The 20,088-nt window shown below is 46.2% G+C and overlaps 1 protein-coding gene across 2 annotated transcripts in view; it reads right to left on the bottom strand.

The window, feature by feature from the left end:
* The window catches only part of LOC139465581 (structural maintenance of chromosomes flexible hinge domain-containing protein 1-like), a 76,295-nt gene that overhangs the window by 41,413 nt on the left and 14,794 nt on the right, over window positions 1–20,088 (bottom strand). For both annotated transcript variants that reach the window (XM_071247320.1, XM_071247404.1), the window contains exons 13-27: window positions 19,910–20,033; window positions 18,589–18,783; window positions 17,430–17,543; window positions 17,076–17,182; window positions 16,820–16,902; window positions 15,564–15,674; window positions 15,186–15,263; window positions 14,483–14,602; window positions 12,517–12,661; window positions 11,334–11,433; window positions 3,308–3,380; window positions 2,112–2,248; window positions 1,449–1,583; window positions 1,173–1,344; window positions 195–262 (exon numbers count right to left, since the gene is read on the bottom strand). In XM_071247320.1, the coding sequence (XP_071103421.1) occupies window positions 195–262; window positions 1,173–1,344; window positions 1,449–1,583; window positions 2,112–2,248; window positions 3,308–3,380; window positions 11,334–11,433; window positions 12,517–12,661; window positions 14,483–14,602; window positions 15,186–15,263; window positions 15,564–15,674; window positions 16,820–16,902; window positions 17,076–17,182; window positions 17,430–17,543; window positions 18,589–18,783; window positions 19,910–20,033 (1,762 nt within the window). The remainder of the gene's footprint in view (window positions 1–194; window positions 263–1,172; window positions 1,345–1,448; window positions 1,584–2,111; window positions 2,249–3,307; window positions 3,381–11,333; window positions 11,434–12,516; window positions 12,662–14,482; window positions 14,603–15,185; window positions 15,264–15,563; window positions 15,675–16,819; window positions 16,903–17,075; window positions 17,183–17,429; window positions 17,544–18,588; window positions 18,784–19,909; window positions 20,034–20,088) is intronic.

Raw genomic sequence — 20,088 nt, 5'->3', positions numbered from 1 at the left:
TGAGGAATGAAAAGATGAGAAAGAAAACTTGATGTAAATCCCAATATATATGTCTTCCATATTATAGTTAAGTTAGTGTATTTACTTAGAGTAAACAGCAGATCCTACCACTCACACACTGGAGCCGATGCAGATTTCAGACAGAACATCATCAGATCTAAAAGCTGGTCTATTTCAGGCCAACAACTACTGACCTTGACCTTACTTGCCAGCTGTTCATCGAGTGTAGTTTCACGTCCTCCCTCATCGAACAGCTTGAAACCTGGCAAACACAGGGTGAACACTCTCAGTCAGGGAGGAGATCGCTAACCAGGATACAGTGGTTCATGCCAGTCATCTGACAGTTAGTAATTATAATCGATGCATGCTACTCTCTGTGCAATGAACAATTGTAAATGCCATTAATCAATAAAATTTGATACCAATAAATGTCAATAAATGAGTGTGGGTGTCAATAAATGTGTAAATAATCACACATAAATACATTATTAAGCAAAACAATCAAGGAGTTTAATTTATCATGAAAAAATTTTATCATGAAGGCTGAAAAAGTGAAGGAAGGAGGGACAACAAAAAATATAACATCATGAAAAGGATGTCCAAAGGACATGGAGAGGTTAATGAAAAACATGACAAGCATTAGAGGAGGGTCATTATTTTCTGTACATTAGTACACAAAAAAACTCTGACCCATCACCTCCCAGTAATAAATGACCAGTCTCTTTGTGGGTGAGGTTAGGTGAAATGTGGTTTAACATCGCGTCCAAGATTATTGCACTTGTATAGCGACGTGCATGCATGTGTGTGTGTTTGTGTGGCTGCTTGTACTAGTCCGGACTGATGCCGATTTATAGTGCTAGCTCACTGAGATACCATGCCGCAGTTTAACATGAATATCCCACTCAGACGCAGTATACTGACTCCGAGCCGACAAGTCCATGTTTTAGCCCCTTAATGCCTAGCGCCAGACAGGGTAACAACAAGTACCATCTTTTAACGTCTTTTAGTATGACGCGGCCGGGCGGATACTCTACCACTAGACCACAGAGGTGGTCCGGTCTCTTAGTGGGTGCTCTGTTTATCTGTCACGCATAACACATGAAGTTGTAGAATGTACTCAGAATCAAGAGAAGATCAACACCCAGAGCACCCATGTATACCCCCTCACTCACAGATATCTTTGATAGGCTGCCCAGCAATACCAGTTATCTCCCCTGAGCTAGGTATGCTGACCCTGGTAACTTTGTTGTTAGCCTCAGAACCATAGGTCAAGTTAAAGCTGGTCACACGAAAACTTGGCTTCACAAGGATTTTCTTCTCGACTGACTGAACATTCTTCATGCCCTAGAAAATACACATATGACTTTAGTAAGAGTCCAGGGCAAACAAATATTCATAAGCGAAGCCGAAAGAGATCATTACATTCCTACTTAGCATGTCTGCCTCACCTGAATGTCTATTTTGGCTGTGATGACCTGCTCCTTGACAAGCTTCTTCAGCGTGAGGGCGTCGCCAGTCAGGGTGCAGCTGCTGCTGTTGCTGCAGTCAGCTATGTACGTCGGAAGGCCAGATGCACCGGAAAACTGTCAACAGTAACTCAGAGATGAGCAACGTTCCACGCAGCCTGAGAACAACAGAAGACAGTCAGCCTGAGCCCTGTTCGAGGCGATCCTAGCGCAACAACAGTTGCAATTCTATGCTAAAGTATGGGAGTGATCACCTTAGTGCCACGGTAGTTCTGAGGAACGGACCCCTGGTCAAGTTAATTTTTATCAGCTCTCTCTGAAAGAAAGGGTACTTGGGACCTCTTATGCTCTGGAATCGGCATCGGATAGAGTGATAAAATGCTGTCATCGTACAATGACTCAGCCAGGTCACACATTGAACCACCGAAATCCTAAGCTTGGACTGTTTGTGTTGGAAGCTGCTCTACCCCAGAATAGTATCATACAGCATATGGGGGCAGATCAGGGACAGGGTATTGAAGGAATTTACAGTACTCAACAATACCAGCCCTACATTAATGGTTGAGGCTGTCACAATCCAAGAAGTATATCCACACTGTACCAGACAAACCAGTGTACTATAGAAACTACGAATGTCTTTCTTACCTTGCATGTTATAATCTGCTTCCCTTCAGATGTGACATTATTGGCTACGTCTTGGACGACCACATTGAAGGACACAGGGCTGCCGTTCTCGATCTCCTGCATATCCTCCGGAGTGACGACCAGTGCGTTGGCAGGACCTGGAACATTGCCCAACATGGAGGTACAGCCCCTGACTCAACTTGTACAGTGTACAGGGACATCGCTAGAAATCATAACTTAGTGCCCCTGGCGGCCAATTTGAGGAATAAAATCATTGTTATTCAAACTGGGATGTCTTAGAAGTTCTTATTTTCTTAAATACAGAGATATTTTAACATTGTATTATGGGATTGATTCAATACAATATTATTAACCTAACATTAAAACCTCTTACTCTTCATTGATTGTGTTATAAGTAAAATACAGGTTACCTCTGCAAAGCAACACAACTAGTTATTGCATGAACTGGTAAATTTATAATTCAAATTTGGGAATTCTAATGACTTGTGGCCGACCATTTCATTCATGTTAACAGATTTAGCTAACCAAATAACTTGAGTAGATTGAAATAGGTATGAGATATATTTCTGCAGCTGAAATTCTTGCAATAAAATTTGGCTTAAAGTTTTTAGGGGTCAGTTGAGACCGGAAGTTGATGCAGCTCAGACACCTGTGCCACCTGGGGCACCCCCATCTCAATGAACAAGGCTAACATCCATGTGTCCTACTCTGTGATGTCAGGTATGAGGATAGAAAGAGGTGAGGTCCCAGGAAATGGGGTTCAACATCTTATTCAAGATTATTCCACTTATATAATGATGTGCAAGCACATGTGTGAGAGATGAGGGGAAATGGGATTTAACGTCGCTTCCAAAATGATTGTACTTATATAGCGACGTGCATGCACGTGTGTATGTTTGTGTGGCTGCTGTACCAGTCCAGACTAATGCCAGATTTATAGTGCTAGCTCACTGAGATACCATGCCGCAGTTTAACATGAATACCCAACTCAGACACAGTATACTGACTCCGAGCTGACCAGTTTTAGCCTGTTAATGCCGAGCGCCAGGCAGGGAAACAAGAACCATTTCATAATGTCTTTTGGTATGACATGAACGAACCACACCCCTTCACCTCTCAGGGTAGTGTATCCACTCGACCACAAGGATATGAGACAGTTGGCTACGTAGCAGCTAGAGATTGTGGGGAAACAGTACCTGGTAACAGCCGTATCTTCAAAGATTGTGAATCTTCCTCCAGCCCTGGGATCTTCACAGTTAGATTAAAGTTCTGGAACACAGACAGCAACAATCGCCATACATCAGTAGTCTGGCCAGTACAACCCAAATAGGAATACCTCAACACAACTTCCACACCTTCATTCAGTCCAGTTGTGTAAGCATCCTTTCAGTTTACTAATAATCGGGCAAGTGGATCTGAATTATCTGCTCAAAGAAAAGACTACTCCATAATGAGAGCTTATTAACCTATTCATTTGGATCGCTATTAAGTAAGAGACTTCTTTCTATAGGCATTAAAACTTTTACAAACCTGTAGAGGTTATGAATTCTCTGATGAAATCCTCCTTGGGGCACTTATTGCATTTTCCTTGCTCAAGAAAATCTACATGACATAGTTGTAACCATTTTCCTTAATAAAAAATGTTACCACACAAAAAACTTCGCTTTTGTATGATATACGACCACCCTTACGGGGCCTCACCACCAACGGCGCCTCACGCCAGGGGGAGCAACTCTCACCAAATCACTTTCCATATGTCAAATGCTGACGGAATGTGGGGAGGTGGGTGGCCGTGCCCCAAGGAGGATTTCATCAGAGAATTCATAACCTCTACAGGTTTGTAAAATTCTCTTTCTGATTAAATCCTCCTTGGGGCACTTATTGCATCAGGACAGACTCCCAAAGATAATCTAGGAAGTGGCATCCGTCAGCAACAGGCGTAAATAAATACATCGTATTTGATTATTCAACAGAATAAAATATTGAGTTCAATAAATGGAACCAACCTTATCGTGAGGCACCACCGTCGAAAGGCGGGGGCTAGAGACAGGGCGTGGTCGACCATATATTATGATAAAGCCTGTTTTTGCGGCTTGTCATAAGTTGAGAACTCGAAACACCTCCCACCCCCACACTTTTTTTGAACAAATGATATAGGGGCGTAGATCACGAGAGACCATAACCAGCGCTGAGCTAGGCCAGAGGGTACCCGAAGATCGAAGGAGCGCGTGCGCAAAATACGAGTATTATCGAGTAGTAAGGACTGATATTTATCGACCGCAAATGATAAAATCCGGACCATTACTGAGCAGTATAACCGGAGGACTGTCTAAAATCTCGAATGCTCAATCGGCTAGAGATTATAACTTTGCCCCGTTCGGAGAACTGACTGACCAAACCGAGTACGCTCGCTTGAGTGTTTGTCGAGTTGGTAAGGTTTGATGAATCGTGCTCGGCTGGCTCCAAATAGCCGCGGAGCAGATCTGCTCAATGTGCAGAGCCGCGGCGTACGCTTTTGATGCAGCCACTGCTCTAACCTAATGAGCCTTCAACCTGGTAGGGGGGGTCCCTGCCTGTAAGCGTATACGCTGTACAAATGGTTGAAACTATCCACCTCGAGATAGGTTGTTTACTCGCAGGTGAGCCAACCTTCCTACCGCCGTAACAGCAAAATAGTTGGTTATCCTTACGGACACCAATATTTCTGCTGATATAGGCCTTGAGAGTCGTGCGGACATCCAAGACATGAGCATGTCTTGCAGTGGTCCCCGACGAGGAAGGCTGTGAAAGAGCAGGTAGCTCAATAGGAGCCGTTCACGTAGAAGCGTGTGCGACCCTTTGACGGTAAGAGTCCGGTAGTCGAAAACTGACTCTGTCCCGGTGATATTTATCGACCGCATGGAAGACAGTTATTTCGGGATCGGCTGACATAACACGAATGTCGCCTACCCGTCTGCCGGACGTTACCACCACAAGGAACGCCGTCTCCCAGCTCAACAGCTGAAGAGAGAGAGACGACGGATCCCGAAAGGAAGGACCGGACAGCCAATCGAGAATGATTGACAAGTCCCAAGGGGGACTGATCCGCCGGACTGGCGGTCGGATCCTGTCCACACCTGCTAAAAAGCGCTGCACTAATGGGTGTGCACCCAGAAGTGCCCCGTCGACAGTGACGTGAAAAGCTGCAATAGCTGTAGAGTACCCCCGGACTGTTGATGCGGCCAGGCCGTCATCTAGTCGCGACTGAAGAAACTCAAGCACGGATATGAGATCTGCAGAAAAAAAGATCTGCAATCCCTCTATCGACACACCAGGGAGCATAGCAGGCCTATCTATCGTACTGAACGTTTGTCGAATCCCTCCGCGAAGCCAGTATTGTGTCTGCAACTCGTGCAGGAATACCGCTCTTCTGGAGGCGATTCCTGACAGTGGCCAAGCCACCCCTTGAATCCTGGGATTCGGGTGGAGGGCCCCGTTCTGGGATAGGAGGTCCGGTCATAAAGGTAATATAACAGGAGGCTGAGCCAGACACCTGAGTATTACTTGAAACCCACTCTGCGCCGACTAAAGAGGTGCCAGGAGCACAATTAGTCGCGCAGGCTGAGTGCTTAGCTGAGACAGGACCTTGGAAATCAGAGGTACTGGGGGGAATGCCCACAGAATTCTGTCCGTCCAATCTAGCTGCAAGGCGTCCGGTGCCACCGACCTCGGGTCGTGGACTCGGGAGCAGAACGTTGGTGTCTGGTGATTCATCACAGACGCAAACAGATCCACCTGTAATGGCCTGTATAACAGGGAGAAAATCCCGAATATCCCCGGGTCGAGCCTCCACTCGTGAGGAGCGAGGATCCGGCGAGACAGAGCGTCCGTACGGACGTTGTCCACCCCCGGGAGATAAACAGGTAGCACCCTGATATCGTGAGAGTCGCACTATAGTAGGAACTGCCACGTCTTTCGTCGAAGCGACGGAGACGCCGTTCCCCCCTGCTTCCGGATGTAAGTCATCGCCGTTTGGTTGTCCATCTCTAGACGAACCACTTGGCCACGAAGCAGACCCGGGAAGCGTTGGAACACCAACCTGACCGCTCTCAGTTCTAGCACATTGATATGCAGTTTGATCTCCTGCTGGGACCATAGTCCCGAGGCAGTGTGATCATTCAGAACGCCTCCCCAGCCGGAGAGTGACGCGTCTGTTTGAACTGTGAGAGACGGAACGGGAGTGTCGAGGGGGAGCCCCCGGGACAGATTCCCGACCTCGGTCCACCACTGGAGGTGTGTAATGAGCCACTACGGAGTCTCGAGCACAGTCTCGAGATCTTCCGAGTTAGCCCAAAGTCGACAGAGTGCTTGTTGAATGGGACTCATTCTCAAGCACCCCGCCAGACCAAATCCACTGTCGCCGCCATGTTGTCCAGTAACTGGAGCTATGTACGAGCAGTGTGACGTGCGCTTAAGGGACTTGATATCTTGTGACAGAGATACACGTCCTCTCACCGTGTTGATATTAGCCACTAGGAAGACTAGATTCTGAGTGGGGCTCAGATCTGACTTCTTGAGATTGACCATCCACCCTAGAGTGATCAGAATATCTATCACTTGTTGTGTAGCTATCTGACTCAGGGATTGCGATAGAGCTCTTAGTAACCAGTCGTCGAGGTACGGATGGCAGAACCGACCTTTTGACCTGGCCACTTGGGCGGGAATCAACATCAGCTTGGTGAACACCCTCGGGGCCGTGGAGATCCCGAATGGTAGAACCCTGAACTGATAACACCTCCCGTCGAAAGAAAACCTCAGGTATTTCTTGAGCTCGGGGTGTATTGGTATGAGGAGATAGGCGTATTTAAGTCTATTGACGTTAGCCATTCTCCTGTCTCGACAGGTGAGATCACTGTTTGGTGACTAGGAAACAAGTCGAGTAGAAGCCCTCGCTTTCCTGTCCCTCGGGACCCGGTTCGATCGCAGCTTTCATAAGAAGTGCGTCGACCTCGGCACGGAGGAATTCCGCCTTCTCTCGGGTAGCAGGCACCGGAGTGTGCTTTATCCCGGAGAAGGGGAGGGGCGGATGATGTTTCCACCGAGGCAAATGGCCATCCCTTAAAATGGACGGGGTCCGGGGATTGTGATGTAACTTTCTCCGATTCCTTCAGGAATAGAGCCAGTCGGCCGCCTACGGGGACATCCGGCTGGAGGCAGTGGACCCCGGCTGTCGGCAGTTCGATAACTTGCGACTGTGGGTTCACCCGGGGCTCTTCGGGCGCTAATGGGAACCCATCGTTCCCAGCCCCGCGAATAAGCTGTTGGTCTCGACCAGCTGCCTTGCCCCGGCCCGTGCCTCTCTTGCTCCTCCCGGCGCCCTTATACCTGAAGGAAGCGGCGGCTTCCAAGCAGGTGTGGACGTCTGACCCGTGCGTTAGCGTAGGAGGGGACAAGTGGAGAGGCCCGCTTACGCGGTTTTAACGCTTGGTACCTCCAACAAGGCCTTATGAGTCTTTGATGGAAGTATACAATTGAGCGGCCCCTCGGACCACCTGCTGAGCCCCAGGGAAGAGGGTGGCACCCTCTTATACGGCAAAGCAAGTAGGTCTTGGCGTGTGCAAGTCGAGTATTTAGATACCAACATCCACCGCCTGCGCATGCCCATAACAGCGCACATCATCTGCGAGGCACAGCTACGAATAGCGTCCCGCGCAAGATAACAGAACTTCCGTTAGTTGCGCGGCCAACTCCGAAGAGTCGGCCGGCCCCTCTCCCGCTAACTCCCTCTGTACAGTCGACAGATACGCGGAGTGTACGGACACACGGAGCTGTTGGCATGCATTATGATATTGCTCCTCGAAGCATATGTAAGCAGCCTTCAACTCCGCACCGCACGCGGGAAAGGGGGGCAACCGCCGGCCCTGCTTGACCTTAGTCAAGTTGGGTGTCTCCGACTCTGGCATGGGCGCAGCCACCTGAGGCAGTACCTGGACAATCCTGTCCCGCACGTGCCTCTGCACCCGGCCCGAGGCCAAGTTCCGGTGCCGAGGTGCCGGAGGTTCAAGGGAACCTACCTGGCACTGGGCTAGGTATCCACTAGTGGAAGCCTTGACCTCGGAAGAGGCGTCTGGCTCCGCTAGGGAAAATTGTGCGTCGGTAGTGCACGGGCCGGCGCCTGCCACCCCTCCTGCCACCCCTCCGCTGGGGAGCGACCTCGAGCCAGAGCCAGAGCTCGGTCTCGGATCGTCCCCGAGACAAAGGGAACCAACCTGGCTCCGGGCTAGGTATCCACTAGTGGAAGCCTCGGCCTCGGAAGAGGCGTCTGGCTCCGCTAGGGAAAATTGTGCGTCGGTAGTGCACGGGCCGGCGCCCGCCACCACTACGCTGTTGAGCGACCACGAACCGGAGCCGAAGCTCAGTCTCGGATCGTCCCCGAGACCAAGGGAACCCCCCTGGCTCTGGGCTAGGTATCCACTAGTGGAAGCCTCGGCCTCGGGAGAGGCGTCTGGCTCCGCTAGGGAAAATTGTGCGTAGGTAGTGCACGGGCCGGCACCCGCCACCCCTCCGCTGGGGAGCGACCTCGAGCCGGAGCCGAAGCCCGGTCTCGAATCGTCCCCGAGACCAAGTGGTCTGCCTCGGCCGACGCCGGGCATAACACAGATCTCGAAGCCGCGTCTGCCGCCAACAACGGGGAAGGCTCAGCCCGTAGCTCCTGCCGGAGCCGAGACTTCACCTCCTCCATCATCGATGCCATCGGCAACTTAAGTAACGCAGAAAAGTCTGCCAAAGAGTGCAGGAGAGGGTGCAGTGCTTACTACGGGGACCCTCGAGCCTTCTCCCCCGGCCCCCGGAGAGGGAGCGGGGGAGACAATCTCGGCAGCTGTTTTACCCTTTTTAGATGGGAAGGGGGGGGATGTCTTAGTAGATCTGATATCTACCCCCGCCTTTAATAGACCTCTTTAAAGTGGAACAAGTCAACTTGTCTCTTTTTGGGGCCCCGGGGGGTAAAGGCAATGTCCTCCGCCAGACATATTAGGCAGCGTTCGTGCCTGTCTTAGAACAACCCGTACACAGTTTGAAGGTCTTGTAAACAAGACCGTAATTTCTGAGGTGGGCGGGAAGGGTATTAACGTGTATCAGTGCGATATAAAGATCGGAAAGATACGTGCATAAATTGTGAAACTAGAAGCAAAGGCATAATGTAGAATGCGATTTGTAACGCGAAACTAATAGCCAATGTCGTAGTATAATTATAACACCAAAGTGGCGTGTTACGCGCTAAGGTGTAAAACCCGTAAAAAAGGTAAGTGTAGTTTATGAATTAACACACCACCTTGGGTTTTGTAAAGGAAAAAATTGTAGACCAATGCTGTGTGATATAACAAAACCCCAAGCCGTTTCTTAATGGCCTTGGTGTTACATGTATCAGCCCGTGGAACTACAATATGGACGCCATTACGGCCATTTGAATTCAAAGGTACCGTGCACGTGGCGTATAATTACAACTCTATAACTTCACAATGCGAGGTATTACGCCTTTGCAATGAAAGAAATGTACCATACATACAGTTTGGTCAGCCATGGTTCTTTCGAACGATAGATTTCTCTTATTTTGTCTTGTGTGAAAAATCAACACGTCTGTCTCTTACAGATGACATAAGGAAAGTGATTTGGGTGAGAGTTGCTCCCCCTGGCGTGAGGCGCCGTTGGTGGTGAGGCCCCGTAAGGGTGGTCGTATATCATACAAAAACGAAGTTTTTTGTGTGGTAACATTTTTTATTAAGGAAAATGGTTACAACTATGTCATGTAGATTTTCTTGAGCAAGGAAAATGCAATAAGTGCCCCAAGGAGGATTTAATCAGAAAGAGAACTATTGGTAGGTTTTACTTTCCAGTCGGGTTAAATCTCATAAACAGGGACGTTGTAATGTCCCTGGTATTTTATATAATATCCCAGGGATTTTATATAATGTCCTGGGTATTTTATTAATATAACTTCCGTTCAGATTGTAACATGTAATGAAATGTAAAATCAAATGACAAATGTTTTCTTTATATTCCCGAGGATCGAACTCGCAACCTTCATATCTGTAGCCCAGTGAGTGTACCACGAGGCTACAGAGGTATTGATAAGCCTCACTGGTTTTTAGAATGTCCTTTTCAAGATCCGTACGCCAGCAACAGATATTTTACGTACGTGTTCGAAACATAAAAATGTTGATAAATGTTGTTTTAAGTTTCTTTTTTCGGTTTATAAGCATGGAAAAACACTTTCCCTCGGTTTTACAGAGCATGCCCTGGGGGTCCGGAAAAACCGCGGGGGCTTCGCCCCCTTGGTGTTTCCCTTTCCCCAGGGCATGCTCTGTCTACCAAAACCTTGTGAGCGTGTTTTCTCCAATACATAAAAAATTGTTCAATTATTTCAAGAGATCAGTTGGTTACACTTGATACCTAGCACAAAGTATCCTTCCCAAGACATTAATTGTTGAAGGAGGACCAGGCAAGGCTCCATGAGGGGTCATAGCCGGCGTGATCCAAGCAAATCTTACCATGAAGTATACAACACAACATTTGATAGGGATATTCTGAGTGTACAGATGGGGGATAAATCTGACGGGATGTTGGTGTAGGAGTGAGTGAGTGAGTGAGTGAGTGAGTTGGGTTTAACGCCGCTTTTAACATTATTCCAGTTATATCGCGGCGTGTCAGCTTCATGTGGGAGGAAAGCCCAAAGTGATGCAGGTCTTAGACGTTTAACACTTCGGTGAAACCCACGAGCACGGGTATGGTGTTGTCAAACCTAGAAACATAATGTGGGCGAACCGGGATTCGAACCCACAAACATAGGTTTCTGGCGTGTCCAAGGAACGCAACTCTGCACAGCGAATTGCGGCGCCTTAGACGACTGGGCCACCCGTGCCCCCTGTTGGTGAGGACCAACAAATAGGATGTGATTTGGGCATGGAACTAAATCACATCCTATTCATACAACAACATCTCCAAACAACAGAATGATTTCCCCCACCCTGGACACTGAGAATACCCCTATTAAATATTGACTAGTACATATCAATCTAGCAATTTATGATCACCCTGAATACACAGAGACAATGTTTCAAGTTCATACACGGCACTGATAATATCAAGCCTAAGGTTATCAGCACATGGAGGCCAGCCCCTCATGGCCGTATGCCTGCTTCAAGGTGAGAAGTGTATATTGTTGGTGTCTGTATCCCTCCTCACCTTGCCGGCACTGGTTGTGACGGTGCCCCTTGCTTCCACTCCCCGGATGATGATGCTGTTCCCCTTGATGTGAGCATCACTGTAGGACAACTCCAGTCCCCTGTAAACAACAGCAGCATGACAACAGTCACTGTTTGTTTGTAGCTTAATGACATGTAGTAGGTGAGGTGAAATGGGGTTTAACGTCGCGTCCAAGATTATTGCACTTATATAGCGTCGTGCATGTACGTGTGTGTGTTTGTGTGGCTGTTTGTACTAGTCCGGACAGATGCCGATTTATAGTGCTAGCTCACTGAGATACCATGCCGCAGTTTAACATGAATACCCCACTCAGACACAGTATACTGACTCCGAGCCGACCAGTCCTTGTTTTAGCCCCTTAATGCCGAGCGCCAGACAGGGTAACAACAAGTACCATCTTTTAACGTCTTTTGGTATGACGCGATCGGGGATCAAACCCCGGACCTTCCGCTCTCCAGAACGACATGTAGTAACATTCCAGCAGTATAACAATGATAACAATGTTAACAATGGAGTATCGACCACACAAAACAGTGATTGATATTATGAGCAACGCCCCACGTTAGAGTCGAACTTCCAATTAACTTTGTCATCTTACAACAAGCATAGATTTTTTGGGACCAATTCTCCACTGAAATACTGATGCAGTCTACTGACTGGTATACAAAACATACTGCTTACATACAAAAACATTTCACAGGACCTGTAGATATTATTAGAGCTTAGGTCATATGTGTCTTACACTACCAATCAACATCTACTGTATACATCATGGTGATGTCAGCACAATTTGAAATCTACTGTAAGTCTTAAGACTACCAATCAACATCTACTGTATACATCATGGTGATGTCAGCACAATTTGAAATCTACTTTAAGCCAAGTTTTATCTAAAAGCATAAGATTTATATTTGACCACAAAAGCATTGCCAATTCGTAACATTGAAGAATGGACTATTTTCATGAGAGGTTTTAGACATATTCTTGTACTTGCAGTTTTAATGTACCAATATTTGTTTGTCAACACACAGGAGTGTGTGCATGTTGTTCAATGCAGGTGTATCTTGATTCACAGTTCATGGATACTGTCCTCCATGATTCAATCCTTAGTGTTCGCTGTTCATAAAATAACATACATACACCTTGTATTTAACAGACTTACGCAGCAGTGAAGTCCGGCTTGAGTTTGGAGGGAGGCTTGGCTGGGTGGTTGTATTTGTCCTGGAACTCCAGCGGTATCTGGAAGGGCACGCCCACCTTGAACGGGCCATCCAGCAGGCCCACGGTGAACCTTTCTGGCTCTGCCTCTAGAAGTATGTACACTTCACTCATTATGCTGTACAGGATAGCTTATTGGCTGTATGAATAATGCCAGGCATGGGCTGTTTTCCACTAGGAGTGTAGGTCTGATGTGGCACATGTCAAAACAACTAACACTTTTAGCTTGCTAGCTAAAGATTTAGCTTCTGCTAAAGATTTAGCTTCTACATATATCCCCAAACTGTATGTGAACTATTTGTGAAATACATTCAGACTAAAAACATAGGCCCAAGACAGGAACTCAAACACGTGCCAATATGTTAATTATTGCTATAATGCTAAATTGTATTGCCAACAAACACTGAAGGACTATCTCAGTCTTTCCAATAAAGATGTCTGCTGGTAAGACACTATGTTCACTGTACATCCTGAATTGTTTTGTATCGCGAGTCTTTCAGTGACATATTTGACACAATACGAAGGCAAGAATCATAGACTAAACTTCAAATAGTTCAGAATAATGAGTCAAATACTAAACAAAAAGGGAAGAAATTTCCGTTTTGCTTACGGCAAATGCGAATGAGCCTAGCACTGCAATGTTCTAAAAGCTATGACATCACTGCATTAAAACATTGTATGACATCATCAGTGAAACTTCGCTGCACATTAGATATGAAGGCAAGTACTAGGGCTGGGACGGGTAACTAGGGTACTCGGGTCGGGTGGGTACTCAGCAGGACCTTGGTACCCACAGGATTACCTGGACCTGTGGTTAGTCACATGATATATTGTTTTATGAAAAAAAATATCTAGAATTAAGGTTTACTACAAGTCACTAATGCTGCATTTCTTTCTGACTATGCACCAATTCCTTCTGACCTTTATATGTTTGAAAAAAAATAAAACTTCCGTCAACATCAGTGTATGCATGACCAGAACGCTTTTAAAGTGTTTATAAATACATTTTGCCAGGGCTACGGTCAAACTATTCCCAATTGGACATTTTTTTCCCCAACTCTTGAGACTTACATCGCCATGATCGGGTACCCAGTAGGGTCAGGTAATAGCAGGGTGGGCGCCCGGGTAATAAATATGGACTCGTCCCAGCAGTAGCAAGAGCGTAAAGGAATATGTTTTAGTCTATTAGCTCTAACATACAGAAAAATCAAAATGTCTAAAAACGTTAAAATGTTATCAATCACACTTTTCTGTGAAGCTGTGAACACTGTGAGTTATTTCCCCACAGGCCTATGCCTCCTGTGCCTCTATAATGAAGTGTGAATTTGGCATGGTCTGTAGGTGAGGTGAAATGGGGTTTAACGTCGCATCCAAGATTATTGCACTTATATAGCGAGGTGCATGTACGTGTGTGTGTTTGTGTGGCTGCTTGTACTAGTCCGGACTGATGCCGATTTATAGTGCTAGCTCACTGAGATACCATGCCGCAGTTTAACATGAATACCCCATTCAGACACAGTATACTGACTCCGAGCCGACCAGTCCTTGTTTTAGCCCCTTAATGCCGAGCGCCAGACAGGGTAACAATAAGTACCATCTTTTAACGTCTTTTGGTGTGACACGATCGGGGATCGAACTTCGGACCTTCCGCTTTCCGGGCAGACGCTCTACCACAGGACCATGGAGGCGGTCTGCACGGTCTTTAAAAAATGTGTAGCATGAAATATAATGCACACTAACCGCCATCCTTTTTCAGTTGGAAACATTCATGTCTTCGAGGTTTAACTAATTTTTATCAGGAAAGTAAAACATTCTGAATCCAGACCAGCAGACTTCCTTAATCTGGGCGGATGGGCAGGTGCTCCTTTATGCGATAGGCTGTTTCTGTGGATTTGAATATGAGTATCTACCTGTGACAGTAAAGCGGATCTTGTATGAAGGAAGCTCCTTCCCTGCAAACATCGTGGCTCCACTCTCATTGAGAACTGTCTGCAGCTGTAGTGTGTGGGGGCCAAGATTCTTCACATTCTCTGCAACATGTTACACATTGATCATTACTATCTACAGGTCTTAGTGATGGATGTGGAGGGACATGTCTTAGTGATGGATGTGGAGGGACATGTCTCAGTGATGGATGTGGAGGGACATGTCTCAGTGATGGATGTGGAGGGACATGTCTCAGTGATGGAAGTGGAGGGACATGTCTCAGTGTTACTGATGGATGTGGGGTGACATGTCTCAGTGATGGATGTGGAGGGACATGTCTCAGTGATGGATGTGGAGGGACATGTCTCAGTGATGGATGTGGAAGGACATGTCTCAGTGATGGATGTGGAGGGACATGTCTCAGTGATGGATGTGGAGGGACATGTCTCAGTGATGGATGTGGAGGGACAAGTCTCAGTGATGGATGTGGAGGGACAAGTCTCAGTGTTACTGATGGATGTGGAGGGACATGTCTCAGTGATGGATGTGGAGGGACATGTCTCAGTGATGGATGTGGAGGGACATGTCTCAGTGATGGATGTGGAGGGACATGTCTCAATGTCACTGACAGATGTGGGGGGACATGTCTCAATGTTACTGATGGAAATAGAAGTAAGATGAACATACCCATCTTCCTGAACCAGTATGGCCAGTTCTTGCCATGCTGACTGATGTGAGACACAATCACCTCGTCGCCATCTGGAGCTGCAGCATCAACAATTACATAGTCATAAGTGACAACACTTCCAATGTCACTGAATGGATACAGTTTCAGTGGAAACCTATGTTGTCTAAATATCACATAATGCATGTGTATTTCAAATCACAGTAACTCTAAACATAGATAAATCACAACATTAGGTAATTACCAGCTACCAAACTGATGCGAATCGTGCACACTGGGATTCCAGGAGCATCATACGATTTTGTAAACTTCAACGATGAATTATGTTTGGAGTTGCCATGTAAATTAGGAACAGTCGTAAGTTCGAGTGTGAGACTTACAATGCCAGATGATCTTGAGCTCGACCAGCAGCTTCTTGGATGTGGCTGCTGTCCCAGGTAGCTTGCTGATCATTTCTCCCCTTTTGTTACAGATCTCTACCTTCACATCACCTGCAGACAATCAGGTGTAGGATCAACTCTACATTGTACAGGTGTTGTGGAAATCTCCAAGTTCACATCACTTGACAACACATCAATATGTAAGCACAATAAACTCCAGTGTGAGTCCCAAGGCGTTTTGACCGCCTCCGTGGTCTAATGGTAGAGCGTCCGCCCGTAGAGCGGAAGGCCCGGGGTTTGATCCCCGGCCGCGTCATACCAAAAGACGTTAAAAGATGGTACTTGTTGTTACCCTGTCTGGCGCTTGGCATTCAGGGGCTAAAACAAGGACTGGTCAGCTCGGAGTCAGCATACTGTGTCTGAGTGGGGTATTCATGTTAAACTATGGCATGGTATCTCAGTGAGCTAGCACTATAAATCGGCATCAGTCCTGACTAGTACAAGCAGCCACACAAACACACACACGTACATGCATGTCGCTATATAAGTGCAATAATCTCGGACGCGACGATAAACCCTATTTCACCTCACCTCACCCAAGGCATTGCAGCTCAACACACACATTCAGAGTAGGATGAAAGTATGTACAGAAATCTTCAGGTAAGAAAAGGGTGGCTGTTATGATGGTGTTAATTACTTTCCATGTAAACTGGCATAGGTTGCTAGGGACAAATTCTAACCCAGAGTCCAAATGGATTCCCAGTATAATTGCCTCATACAACTAGCAATGGGTGCTGGAAACACATTCTAACCAGGGTCTGTACAGGGTGAGGCCCTTCTCAGGCCTTGTGGTTTACATGAAAATGATTCTAAAAGACATTCAGTCTTCCTCCTCATCCCTATAGTTGCATGGTAAAGGGAGCAGCTTCTAGTCACCCGACAGACAACAAACAGATGAGGAACAAAAGGACATTTCCATTTCCACTTGGACCTACAATCCTGGTATGTAGAACTTCTCTAATTCAGGTTAGGGGCGGTTGGGTAGCCTAGTGGTTAAAGCGTTCGCTCATAACGCCGAAGACCCAGGTTCGATTCCCGACATGGGTACAATGTGTGAAGCCCATTTCTGGTGTCCCCCGCCGTGATGTTGCTGGAATATTGCTAAAAGCGGCGTAAAACCAAACTTCACTCACTCACTCTAATTCAGGTTACAATATTTCAGCAAATTGTCCACACAACCCACAGTCCATTCTTACCAACGGTCTCTCCTGCTGGGCGGCGGCCATTCTGCTTCACCTCATTACCTTCTGGCCAACTGATGATCAAGCTATCGGGGAGTCTGCAACAACAGATGTCAGTCAATCATTCCCCACATACAGACTGGCAGTGTCACTGATAATGTTTTGAGGCCTTATGTAATTATGACAGATAGTGATGGCTGCTTTGGATAGCCTAGGGAATGAAGCACAATTTTGCCTTACTTCAGTACACGATCTGAATTTGTTATCTTACTTGGCCTCTTCATCTTCAATAAACTTCTTGACCACGTGGTGGGAGGCCGTACGGTCAAGGCGGGACAGCGGAACTATCTTGGTGTCGTCATACACCGATCTGGGTTCCTGGAAGTATAGAGTCTGGGGTAACACTTAAGGGTTCAACAAACAACAAAATGAAGACACTCCCACTCTTCCAGCTGCATATTTGTGGCATTACAAGTACGATTACATTACGATTCACACTTGCGAGTTACCACACTCAAACCTAATGGCCACAAGGCACTCTAATCGTCCTGTACAAATGTTTCAGCCAAAATAATCCTTTGCAACCAGTCAATGATACATTTGTTGAACAGTATGTGATTCCAACCTGTATGATCTCGAGGTCGCCCCCAGTGGAGTATACTTCTCCATCGTGGTCTCCGTACAACATGAAACACTTGATTGTCCCCATCATGGGCGGCAGCGTGCGCATGATCTTCACCTGGAACCGACAACATCATGTTCAACTTCCTCCAACACCTTCTCACTTCCCACACCCTCTATCATGTCTATCATGTCCGTAACAGACATAAACATGACCTTAAACATTCACTTGTACTTCAGCATTAGAGATTGGCACTAGTCCTGTAGTCCTTGCCAAAGCGCCCAATAGTTAAGGTATCATAAGGACCAGTAGAAATTTGCCATTTTTAAGAGTCTTGCAATATGTTATCATTATAAGGACTAGTGGACAAAAAATGTTAGTTTCTATCGCTGTACTTTATTTCAGAATAAGTACTACAGAATAACAAACATATTTTTCTTATCAGCATAACTCTCACAAACAGATTCTTTCTGAACAATATTGAAACATAACGGAGACTGTTTCTTACACCCTACTCCTGGTTTTATTGAAAGGGTTCCTTTGTCCAATACAGATGTACTGACCTCCACTTTACACATACCGTACACTGTTCCTGCCATAAGCTTATTCTTGTACCATATCGATTAAACATCCGGCCTCAGATAAATGCCAGGATCTCGATTGAACGTGGGCCTTAATTAAACTCTGTTTGTTTGTTTATTGTTTCAACACCGCACTCAGCAATATTTCAGCTGTATGACGGCGGTCTGTAAAGAATCAAGCCTGGACCAGATAATCCAGTGATTGACATCATGAGCATCTATCCACGCAATTGGGATACAATGACATGTGTCAACCAAGTCAGCGAACCTGACCACCCGATCCTGTTAGTTGCCTTTTACGAAAAGCATAGTCAACTGTTACAGCAAGCATGGGTTGCTGAAGACCTATTATGCCCCGGATCTTTGATTAAACACAACTCAGGATTCATGCATGCATTTCTCTTTACTATTATCTTTACAATTAAACTCTGGGGGTAAAATTTACGCCAGGGTCATTAAATCAAGGAAATATGGTAAATACCTGCAAAGACTAAAAGTCAAGTCAAGCAAATGCATAACCTATCTCACTTTGGATATCTCTATGATCTATCATCCCCCACAGAACACGACAGTAGACTCACCAGGGAGCCCTTCTTGTAGAGTCTACCGTCCCACTCGACTTGGTCGTACACTGCCCACGGCGACTGCTTGTGTTTGGGGAGGTCCGTCCTGGTGATGGTCCCACGGAAACTACTGAAGAAGATCTGTTTGTCATGCTTGTCATGACACTCCTTCAGCCATGACACAAACTCCTTCTCGATAGATGTTCTCTTTTCCTGGATGCCAAAAAATATGAACATCAAATATATGAGATAATGATATATAGATATACAATTTATCAGGACCCATAACATCTGAGAATGACAGAGGATGACACAAGCAACATCCACTATATTATCAGCCAATCAAGAAACAAACTTTCCTCTTGTGGGCGTAGCCTATTTAATTTAATGTCGAAACATTAATCCAAAAATATTTGCTTGGTGAGCGAAACCCGATGGAATCACTTGCAATTTATATATTGTATGTAACATACAACTTGACTCCTTCAGTTCCCAGTACAGTCAAACCAGACATCCATCTTTTCATTGACATCCTTACCTCATCAAACTCCTGTGTATTTAACAGACTATCATTAACATGATTAATAATGCCTCGACTATTTCACGAAATGGATGATCATAAAATATATCCTATGTCAGTTTGAAATCTGGCAGGGAATGTCAGGTGATTGGATCGCAAGGGATCGAAGGATTGTAGTGGTGCATGACCCATTATTACAGTAGTGACAATAGTGATGTACGGAATGTGTGTGGGTGAGTTGTTTTATGAAGCTGGAAACTCTGTTCTAGGACATTTCCACACCAGGATTGAAGTATAAGGAGTAACAAGGGCTTGATTTAACTATAAAAACATGCAGCAGTGCAACCTATTATTGAAATATGCAACCCGATACTTATGTCTGCATGCACCAAGTTCTCAACAATGAACATGATGAATTGACCAATCAGCGCTGAGAATCACTGACATGTACATGTGCAAATATCAGAAAGTTATTACACGGTACAATATGTACCAGGCAGTCCTGTGATCGATATCATGAGCATAAAATCTACGCAATTTGAATACAATGGCAGACCAAGTCAGCGAGGCTGACCACCCAATCCCATTAGCCGCCTCTTACAACAAGCATGGTTGCCTAAAACCAATTCTAGCTAGGATCTTCGCGAGGGAGACAAGCATGGGTTGCTGAAGACCAATTCTAACCCAGATCTTCATGGGGGAGACAAGCATGGGTTGCTGAAGACCAATTCTAACCCAGATCTTCATGGGGGAGACAAGCATGGGTTGCTGAAGACCAATTCTAACCCAGATCTTCATGGGGGGGACAGCTGTACTCACATGGCCGCTGTGTATCCGGCTGAAGCTGGTACTCTTGTCTCGCAGTTTCATCTCCAGGTCCAGGAACGTCAGCTTGTTGGTGCTCACTTGGAAGCTGTCATTGGTCCAGAGCACCCCCGACACTCTAAGGATATTGGGAAGAAAAGATTTAGGAGAATATTTAGTACCGGTATCAATGA

Source organism: Haliotis cracherodii, unplaced genomic scaffold, assembly GCF_022045235.1.
Source record: "Haliotis cracherodii isolate W230 unplaced genomic scaffold, xgHalCrac1.p SCAF_1, whole genome shotgun sequence".
Taxonomy (NCBI): domain Eukaryota; kingdom Metazoa; phylum Mollusca; class Gastropoda; order Lepetellida; family Haliotidae; genus Haliotis; species Haliotis cracherodii.
This window is presented reverse-complemented; position numbering and strand designations above follow the sequence as displayed.